The following is a 10,639-nucleotide window of genomic DNA, read 5'->3' on the forward strand; positions in this document are numbered from 1 at the left end:
TGTCCATCTCTTAACGTGTGTTGTGTTGCGGTACAGCTGGAGGCGGAGGCAGTGTTCCGTGCCATCACCATCGGCAACAGAGTCAACTGTCCCGTCTACATCACCAAGGTGATGAGCAAGACTGCTGCCGACACCATTACCCAGGCCAGGAGGAGAGGTCTGTCTGTCTGTCTGTCTGTCTGTCTGTCTGTCTTCTCTGTCTGTCTTCTCTGTCTGTCTGTCTGCCTGCCTGTCTGCCTGCCTGCCTGCCTGCCTGCCTGCCTGTCTGTCTGTCTGTCTGTCTGCCAGATTCAAAGTCAATCTTAGCTTTAGCATTTTGCAACTGAAACTCTTTGGCAACAGAAGCAGGAAGGAAGGAAGGGAGGGAGGGGAGAGGGAGGGAGGGAGGGAAGGAGGGAGACCGGGAGGCAAGAAGAAGAAGGGAGGGAGGGAGGGAGACCGGGAGGCAAGAAGAGGGAGGGAGGGAGGGAGGGAGGGAGTTTATTTTTGAACAAATCCATTTCATTTTTTTGTCCTCTGTTTTCTAGTGAATACATCTGCGGTGTGTTCACCTGTTCTGTTGTTGGCTCCTCCCACCAGGTTCCGTTGTGTTTGGGGAGCCAATCACAGCCAGCCTGGCCACAGACGGATCGCACTATTGGAGCAAGAACTGGGCCAAGGCCGCCGCCTACGTGACATCACCGCCGCTCAGCCCCGACCCCACCACCCCAGAACACCTCCACGACCTGCTGGCCTGGTAGGACAACACACACACACACACACACACACACACACACCACACACCACACACCACACACCACACACCACACACACACACACACACCACCCGCTGTGTCTCTGTCCCTGATTCCAAAAATAGAACAGAAACCAATAAAATGTATCTGTTGCCTTGGTTACAGACCTCTCCCTCCTCTTCCTCCTCCCTCTCCCTCCTCTTCCTCTTCCCTCTCCCCCTCCCTTCCTTCCTTCCTTCCTTCCTTCCTTCCTTCCTTCCTTCCTTCCTCCTTGTCTTTCTCCCTCCCTACATCTTCTTCCTTCCCTCCCTCCCTCCCTTCCTTCCTTCCTTCCTTCCTTCCTTCCTTCCTTCCTTCCTTCCTTCCTTCCTTCCTTCCTTCCTCCTTGTCTTTCTCCCTCCCTACATCTTCTTCCCTCCCTCCCTCCCTCCCTTCCTTCCTTCCTTCCTTCCTTCCTTCCTTCCTTCCTTCCTTCCTTCCTTCCTCCTTGTCTTTCTCCCTCCCTCCCTCCCTCCCTCCCTCCCTCCCTCCCTCCCTCCCTCCCTCCCTCCCTCCCTCCCCCCGTCCTTCCTTCCTTCCTTCCTTCCTTCCTTCCTTCCTTCCTTCCTTCCTTCCTCCTTGTCTTTCTCCCTCCCTACATCTTCTTCCCTCCCTCCCTCCCTCCCTCCCTCCCTCCGTTCCAGGCGGGTCTAGCTGTCACCATGATAGTATGATGGTGTGGTTCTCTTTGAGGTTCTGCTGAACAGACATGTAGTATTATTAGGTTCTAAGGAGACAAAGGAGAACAATAAAAGTATAATATATAGTTTAAGTATAATTTTAAACACTTAGTTTATCCTCTCTCTCCGTCCTCTCTCTATCTCTGTTTTCTCTCCTTCCCTGTCTCCCTGTCTCTCTCTATCTCTGTTTTCTCTCTCTCCACCTCTCTGTCTTCTGCTCACTTCTCTCTCCCGCTCACAACTCAATCTCTCTCCCCTATCTCTCTCTCTGTCTCTGTCTCTCTCTCCCATCCTCCCCCGCTCTCTCTCTCCATCGTCTCTCTCTCTCTCTCTTTCTCTCTCTCTCTCTGTCTCTCTCTCTCTCTCTCTTCTCTCTCTCTCTCTCTCTCTCTCTCTCTCTCTCTCTCTCTCTCACTCTCCATCTCTCTCTCTCTCTCTCTCTCTCCTTAAAAGAAAAGTAATGTATACCTTGTTCGAACGTTGTGTTGATGTTTTGTGACAGCGGGGACCTGCAGGTGGTTGGCAGTGCCCACTGTGCCTACAGCACGTCCCAGAAGGCCATAGGAAAAGATGACTTCACCCTGATCCCCGAAGGAACCAACGGTATCGAGGAGAGGATGGGCTTCGTCTGGGACAAGGCTGTGGTGAGAGTGTGTGTGTGTGTTTGTGTGTGTGTGTGTGTGTTTGTGTGCATGGACCCTGGTCTAAAAGTGTGTCTTCTCTCTCCTCTTCCTTCTCTCTCCTCCTCCTCTTCGTTCTCTCCTCCTCCCCTCTCTCTCTCTCTTCCTCCTCTCTCTTCTTGTCCTCTTCCTCTCTTCTCTCAGGCCACGGGTAAGATGGATGAGAACCAGTTTGTGGCGGTGACCAGCACCAACGCTGCTAAGATCTTCAACCTGTACCCACGGAAGGGACGCATCGCTGTGGGTTCTGACGCTGACATCGTTATCTGGGACCCAGACAGGACCAAAACAATCACCTCCAAACTGCAACAGTCGGTGAGGGAAGAGGAGGGTAGGATAGGGTAGGGTAGGGTAGGGTTGAGGGAGGGAGGGAGGGAGGGAGGGAGGGAGGGAGGGAGGGAGGGAGGGAGGGAGGGAGGGAGGGAGGGAGGGAGGAACTGGAACCAAGACATGATCAAAACCTTTTACCTCCAAATTACAACAAAATAAAAACTGAATCCTCTCCTACTTTCTACCCTTTATCTCTCTGCCCTCCCTCTATCCTCCCTCTCTCCCTCCCCCTCCTCCCCTCTCCCACCAGGCTCTGGAGTATAACATCTTTGAGGGGATGGTGTGTCGGGGGGGTCCTGTCGTCGTGGTGACCCAGGGGAGGGTGGTCTATGAGGAGGGGGAGGGGCTCCGCGTCCAGCAGGGTTCAGGACGCTTCATCCCCCGCCAAGCCTTCCCAGACTACGCCTACCAGCGCATCGCGACCAGGAGCAAGGTAACTACAGATCCCACAATGCAACACAAACCAGGAAGTGGCCCCCCCCCCATCAGAACTTGTTTTGGTATTAGCTACTAATTGGGCGAGTTCGACAGACAACATTAAAGAACAACTGTCCCTGAAAACAAACTTCTCCCTTTGAAAACGGCCTACGTGGCATCAATATGAGTCAGAAATATTTATTCTACAGCCAAAATTGACAATAAAGTGTAAAATAGAACAAATCTGTTCATAAAGTTAGTCTCGTCCAAAACAGAGAGATGATACAGTAGGAAAAATGGTAGGTAACAGAATTAAGGATACATAACAACCTTGGGTTGTCCAACAGTTGTCCTTGGGTTGTCCTTGGGTTGTCCAACAGTTGTCCTTGGGTTGTCCAACAGTTGGGTCCTTGGGTTGTCCAACAGTTGGGTCCTTGGGTTGTCCAACAGTTGTCCTTGGGTTGTCCAACAGTTGTCCTTGGGTTGTCCAACAGTTATCTTTGGGTTGTCCAACAGTTGGGTCCTTGGGTTGTCCAACAGTTGGGTCCTTGGGTTGTCAAACAGTTGGGTCCTTGGGTTGTCCAACAGTTGTCCTTGGGTTGTCCAACAGTTGTCCTTGGGTTGGCCAACAGTTGTCATTGGGTTGTCCAACAATTGTCCTTGGGTTGCCCAACAGTTGGGTCCTTGGGTTGTCCAACAGTTGTCCTTGGGTTGTCCAACAGTTGTCCTTGGGTTGTCCAACAGTTGTCCTTGGGTTGTCCAACAGTTGGGTCCTTGGGTTGTCCAACAGTTGTCCTTGGGTTGTCCAACAGTTGTCCTTGGGTTGTCCAACAGTTGTCATTGGGTTGTCCAACAGTTGGGTCCTTGGGTTGTCCAACAGTTGGGTCCTTGGATTGTCCAACAGTTGTCCTTGGGTTGTCCAACAGTTGTCCTTGGGTTGTCCAACAGTTGGGTCCTTGGGTTGTCCAACAGTTGGGTCCTTGGGTTGTCCAACAGTTGGGTCCTTGGGTTGTCCAACAGTTGGGTCCTTGGTTTGTCCAACAGTTGTCATTGGGTTGGCTTTATTTCAATCCTGTCCAGTAAGCAGCTCAGCTGCACGGGACCTGGTTGTAATGCCCGTGGTAAATTTGGTTCGATTTTGGATATCTCTATGTGGCTAGTTAGGGACCATCAGGTAAATTACACAATGAACATGGGTCAATATGTTAAACTTCCAAGAGCTCCAAATTTCAATGACTTAAAAAACCTAATTCTAACTATAAATTGTAAAACTTCATATACAAATATTGTCTCATTTGCATTGTGTAATTGATTGACGGTCCCTAACTAACCCCTGAGATAGGCTATCCAAAGTTAAAACAACTTTTCCATGGTTGCACACCAGCCTGCTGAAGCTAATTATGGAAGGATTTTGGCTCTTTCCACATGCGAAAACACATCATCCAAATGACACCCCGAAACCAACTCAAGTTTGAGTTCAGTCATGGTCGCTAGCACTTCTTTTAATGACCCAAATCTAAAATGAGGCCAAATCAGGAAGTTCGGCCTCCCTTTAACCTGTTGCGACGACCAAACCCGGATCCGGGATTCTATTTATAGACCTAAGCTCATTACCATAACGCAACGTTAACTATTCATGAAAATCGCAAATGAAATGAAATAAATATGCTAGCTCTCAAGCTTAGCCTTTTGTTAACAACACTGTGATCTCAGATTTTCAAAATATGCTTTTCAACCATAGGAAAACAATCATTTGTGTAACAGTAGCTAGCTAGCGTAGCATTTAGCGTTAGCATTAGCGTTAGCATTAGCGTTAGCATTTAGCAGGCAACTATCACAAAAACAAGTAAAGCCTTCAAATAAAATAACTTACCTTTGAAGAACTTCTGATGTTTTCAATGAGGAGACTCTCAGTTAGATAGCAGATGCTCCGTTTTTCCAAAAAGATTCTTTGTGTATTAGAAATAGCTCCGTTTTGTACATCACATTTGGCTACCAAAAAAAAAAAAAAAAAAAAAAAAAAAACGAAAATTCAGCCCTCAAAACGCGAACTTTTTTCCAAATTAACTCCATAATATCGACTGAAACATGGCAAACGTGGTTTAGAATCAATCCTCAAGGTGTTTTTCCACATATCTCTTCAATGATATATCCTTCGTGGAAGCCTGGTTTCTCCTTGCTCTCAAATGGAAAAATAATTGCACCTGGCTTTACGCTCCAATTTCGATGCAGGGACACCAGGCGGACACTTGGAAAATGTAGTCTCTTATGGTCAATCTTCCAATGATATGCCTACAAATACGTCACAATGCTGCTAACACTTTGGGGGAACGACAGAAAGTGTAGGCTCATTCCTTGCGCAATCACAGCCATATAAGGAGACAATGGAAAACAGAGCTTCAGAAATTCTGATCATTTCCTGGTTGATGCATCATCTTGGTTTCGCCTGTAGAATGAGTTCTGGGGCACTTACAGACAATATCTTTGCAGATTCTGAAACTTCAGAGTGTTTTCTTTCAAAAACTGTCAAGAATATGCATAGTCGAGCATCTTTTCGTGACAAAATATCGCGCTTAAAACGGGAACGTTTTTTATCCAAAAATGAAATAGCGCCCCTAGAGATCAAAGAGGTTAATGGAGAATCGAGACTGACTGATATACAAATCTCCTTGAATCATGTTAACTACTACTTGTAGTCAGTCAGTCACAATTTACCCATAACACATCACGGTTTTGATCCTCCGGAACATACATATTAATTATTAAATAAAATAATATAAATATGAAATAACCATTATATTTATCTTGGGCTTCATGGGGTGAAATAGTGGTTATTTGTGACCTGCTAGTCTCTGCTGAGTCATCAACAGATGTTCTGGTTGTCATGGGAAACGGAACTTCCAGCTTTTGTATGTTAACAAGGAGACAAACCATTTGAATTAACTCCTCCTCCACATATACTGGATTGGTTGAGCAGTGCAGAAGAGAACCTCCCCCCCCGACTGTTTTTTCCCCCCTTCTCTTCAAGAGCCAGACAGGATGTAGTTTGAGGCGTTTCTTTCTGCTACGTTATGTTTACTGCCCTGACTCACTAGACCTAAGATAGTGACACTACATATCCCATAATGCAATGCAACCAGGAAGTGGTGGATTGCTGTATCAAGAGCATGAACAGGGCTATGGTTGTGGCACTACATATACCATAATGCAACACAACCAGGAAGTGTTTTTTTCCCCCAATCTGGGATGTTCAATTGAATGGAAACGGTGCTGTACTGAATGAACAGTTGGAAATTCGGCGAGGGGTTAGATTGTGGGTTCAAAATTCACCGCTACCCTTTAACCTCTAGCGTCGAGCAATCCCGTATCCGGGAGCGTATTTATAGCCTCAAGCTCATTACCATAACGCAACGTTAACTTCTTGCTCCTACTTGAGACGCATATGTCCCAAGTAGGCACCTGGAAATGCAAATGCGCTACGCTAAATGCTAAATGTACTCGTTAAAACTCAAACCTTGATCAAAATTCACAAGCAGGGTATTGAATTAAAGCTACACTCGTTGTGAACCTAGCCAGCAAGTCAGATTTTTAAAATGCTTTTCGGCGAAAGCATCAGAAGCTATTATCTGATAGCATGCACCCCCCAAAATGCCAGCTCGACACGTAAACAACAGATTTTGCGATAGCCGGCGCTACCCAAAACGCAGAAATAAAATATAAAACATTCATTACCTTAGACGAGCTTCTTTCTTGGCACTCCTATATGCCCCATAAACATCACTATTGGGTCTTTTTTTCGTTTAAATCGGTCCATATATACCCAAAATAGCTTTGTATAGAAGTAGTGTCATTCAGAAAAATTCATCGTTTTTAAACGCTGCGTAATTTTTTAAAATTAAAAAAGTCGACGATAAACTTTCACAAAACACTTCGAAATCCTTTTGTAATCCAACTTTAGGTATTAGTAAACGTTTATAATCTATCAAAACGATTACAGGGCGATGTCTCTTCAATAGGTCCTCACTTCAACAACAATGCAATCTGATCTCTCGCTAAACTGCATCCGGGTGAAGACTGGAGAACTTGGGGTCAGACAGATGGATTTTCCAACAATTAATTCGATTGAAAATTAGTACAATGGCGCCATCGTGCGGAATTTGTAGACGGTGCAGGCAAATTCCCATTAAATTCTGTTCTCCTTTAACAACTGGTGGAAGTGACTTATGGAAATTATTTTTTGCTTTCAGAGAGCAGTTTTTCTTGCGTTTTTCAATGAAACACACGCTCTGTTATAGTCACAGCCGTGATTTAACCAGTTTTATAAACTTCAGAGTGTTTTCTATCCACACATACTAATCATATGCATATACTATATTCCTGGCATGAGTAGCAGGACGCTGAAAAGTTGCGCGATTTTTAACAGAATTTTCAAAAAAGGAGGGGGTAGGATGAAGAGGTTTAACTATTCATGAAAATCGCAAATGAAATGAAATAAATATGCTAGCTCTCAAGCTTAGCCTTTTGTTAACAACACTGTCATCTCAGATTTTCAAAATATGCTTTTCAACCATAGCTACACAAGCATTTGTGTAAGAGTATTGATAGCTAGCAAGCCACACCGTTGCACCCGAACGGGAGCCTCAAAGTGCCTCAAAGTTCAATACAAGAATGTTTTGGGAGGAAACGTGTTGTTCAGTACAAAGCGTTCCGCAACGTTCAATCGAACTGAACGCACCCCAGGTTAAAGGCCTACTGCAGTCACATGATCATCCATCTCCTAAATCTCACCTTGCAAAACGAACCACTGAGCGAGGTCCATTTTTGCCCCGGCTGGGCGGAGTTTGCACATTTTAGACCCTTCCATTGGTCCTCCAGTGAAATCTCAAATCAAATCAAATCAAATCAAATCAAATCAAATTTTTATTTGTCACATACACATGGTTAGCAGATGTTAATGCAAGTGTAGCGAAATGCTTGTGCTTCTAGTTCCGACAATGCAGTAATAACCAACAAGTAATCTAACTAACAATTCCAAAACTACTGTCTTGTACACAGTGTGAGGGGATAAAGAATATGTACATAAGGATATATGAATGAGTGATGGTACAGAGCAGCATAGGCAGATACAGTAGATGGTATTGAGTACAGTATATACATATGAGATGAGTATGTAAACAAAGTGGCACAGTTAAAGTGGCTAGTGATACATGTATTACATAAGGATACAGTCGATGATATAGAGTACAGTATATACGTATGCATATGAGATGAATAATGTAGGGTAAGTAACATTATATAAGGTAGCATTGTTTAAAGTGGCTAGTGATATATTTACATCATTTCCCATCAATTCCCATTATTAAAGTGGCTGGAGTTGAGTCAGTGTCAGTGTGTTGGCAGCAGCCACTCAATGTTAGTGGTGGCTGTTTAACAGTCTGATAGCCTTGAGATAGAAGCTGTTTTTCAGTCTCTCGGTCCCAGCTTTGATGCACCTGTACTGACCTCGCCTTCTGGATGATAGCGGGGTGAACAGGCAGTGGCTCGGGTGGTTGATGTCCTTGATGATCTTTATGGCCTTCCTGTGACATCGGGTGGTGTAGGTGTCCTGGAGGGCAGGTAGTTTGCCCCCGGTGATGCGTTGTGCAGACCTTACTACCCTCTGGAGAGCCTTACGGTTGAGGGCGGAGCAGTTGCCGTACCAGGCGGTGATACAGCCCGCCAGGATGCTCTCGATTGTGCATCTGTAGAAGTTTGTGAGTGCTTTTGGTGACAAGCCGAATTTCTTCAGCCTCCTGAGGTTGAAGAGGCGCTGCTGCGCCTTCTTCACAATGCTGTCTGTGTGAGTGGACCAATTCAGTTTGTCTGTGATGTGTATGCCGAGGAACTTAAAACTTGCCACCCTCTCCACTACTGTTCCATCGATGTGGATAGGGGGGTGTTCCCTCTGCTGTTTCCTGAAGTCCACAATCATCTCCTTAGTTTTGTTGACGTTGAGTGTGAGGTTATTTTCCTGACACCACACTCCGAGGGCCCTCACCTCCTCCCTGTAGGCCGTCTCGTCGTTGTTGGTAATCAAGCCTACCACTGTTGTGTCGTCCGCAAACTTGATGATTGAGTTGGAGGCGTGCGTGGCCACGCAGTCGTGGGTGAACAGGGAGTACAGGAGAGGGCTCAGAACGCAGCCTTGTGGGGCCCCAGTGTTGAGGATCAGCGGGGAGGAGATGTTGTTGCCTACCCTCACCACCTGGGGGCGGCCCGTCAGGAAGTCCAGTACCCAGTTGCACAGGGCGGGGTCGAGACCCAGGGTCTCGAGCTTGATGACGAGCTTGGAGGGTACTATGGTGTTGAATGCCGAGCTGTAGTCAATGAACAGCATTCTCACATAGGTATTCCTCTTGTCCAGATGGGTTAGGGCAGTGTGCAGTGTGGTTGAGATTGCATCGTCTGTGGACCTATTTGGGCGGTAAGCAAATTGGAGTGGGTCTAGGGTGTCAGGTAGGGTGGAGGTGATATGGTCCTTGACTAGTCTCTCAAAGCACTTCATGATGACGGAAGTGAGTGCTACGGGGCGGTAGTCGTTTAGCTCAGTTACCTTAGCTTTCTTGGGAACAGGAACAATGGTGGCCCTCTTGAAGCATGTGGGAACAGCAGACTGGTATAGGGATTGATTGAATATGTCCGTAAACACACCGGCCAGCTGGTCTGCGCATGCTCTGAGGGCGCGGCTGGGGATGCCGTCTGGGCCTGCAGCCTTGCGAGGGTTAACACGTTTAAATGTCTTACTCACCTCGGCTGCAGTGAAGGAGAGACCGCAAGTTTTCGTTGCAGGCCGTGTCAGTGGCACTGTATTGTCCTCAAAGCGGGCAAAAAAGTTATTTAGTCTGCCTGGGAGCAGGACATCCTGGTCCGTGACTGGGCTGGATTTCTTCCTGTAGTCCGTGATTGACTGTAGACCCTGCCACATGCCTCTTGTGTCTGAGCCGTTGAATTGAGATTCTACTTTGTCTCTGTACTGACGCTTAGCATGTTTGATAGCCTTGCGGAGGGAATAGCTGCACTGTTTGTATTCGGTCATGTTACCAGACACCTTGCCCTGATTAAAAGCAGTGGTTCGCGCTTTCAGTTTCACACGAATGCTGCCATCAATCCACGGTTTCTGGTTAGGGAATGTTTTAATCGTTGCTATGGGAACGACATCTTCAACGCAAGTTCTAATGAACTCGCACACCGAATCAGCATATTCGTCAATGTTGTTGTCTGACGCAATACGAAACATGTCCCAGTCCACGTGATGGAAGCAGTCTTGGAGTGTGGAGTCAGCTTGGTCGGACCAGCGTTGGACAGACCTCAGCGTGGGAGCCTCTTGTTTTAGTTTCTGTCTGTAGGCAGGGATCAACAGAATGGAGTCGTGGTCAGCTTTTCCGAAAGGGGGGCGGGGCAGGGCCTTATATGCGTCGCGGAAGTTAGAGTAACAATGATCCAAGGTCTTTCCACCCCTGGTTGCGCAATCGATATGCTGATAAAATTTGGGGAGTCTTGTTTTCAGATTAGCCTTGTTAAAATCCCCAGCTACAATGAATGCAGCCTCCGGATAAATGGTTTCCAGTTTGCAAAGAGTCAAATAAAGTTCATTCAGAGCCAACGATGTGTCTGCTTGGGGGGGGATATATACGGCTGTGATTATAATCGAAGAGAATTCTCTTGGTAGATAATGCGGTCTACATTTGATTGTGAGGAATTCTAAATCAGGTGAACAGAA

General features: G+C 46.6%; 1 protein-coding gene across 2 annotated transcripts in view; it reads left to right on the forward strand.

The window, feature by feature from the left end:
- LOC139394217 (dihydropyrimidinase-related protein 1-like) overlaps positions 1-10,639 on the forward strand; it is a 28,226-nt gene that overhangs the window by 14,921 nt on the left and 2,666 nt on the right. For both annotated transcript variants that reach the window (XM_071142239.1, XM_071142240.1), the window contains exons 8-12: positions 37-157; positions 580-736; positions 1,956-2,097; positions 2,278-2,448; positions 2,714-2,896. In XM_071142239.1, coding sequence (XP_070998340.1) covers positions 37-157; positions 580-736; positions 1,956-2,097; positions 2,278-2,448; positions 2,714-2,896 — 774 coding nt within the window. The remainder of the gene's footprint in view (positions 1-36; positions 158-579; positions 737-1,955; positions 2,098-2,277; positions 2,449-2,713; positions 2,897-10,639) is intronic.

Source organism: Oncorhynchus clarkii, unplaced genomic scaffold, assembly GCF_045791955.1.
Source record: "Oncorhynchus clarkii lewisi isolate Uvic-CL-2024 unplaced genomic scaffold, UVic_Ocla_1.0 unplaced_contig_1469_pilon_pilon, whole genome shotgun sequence".
NCBI lineage: Eukaryota > Metazoa > Chordata > Actinopteri > Salmoniformes > Salmonidae > Oncorhynchus > Oncorhynchus clarkii.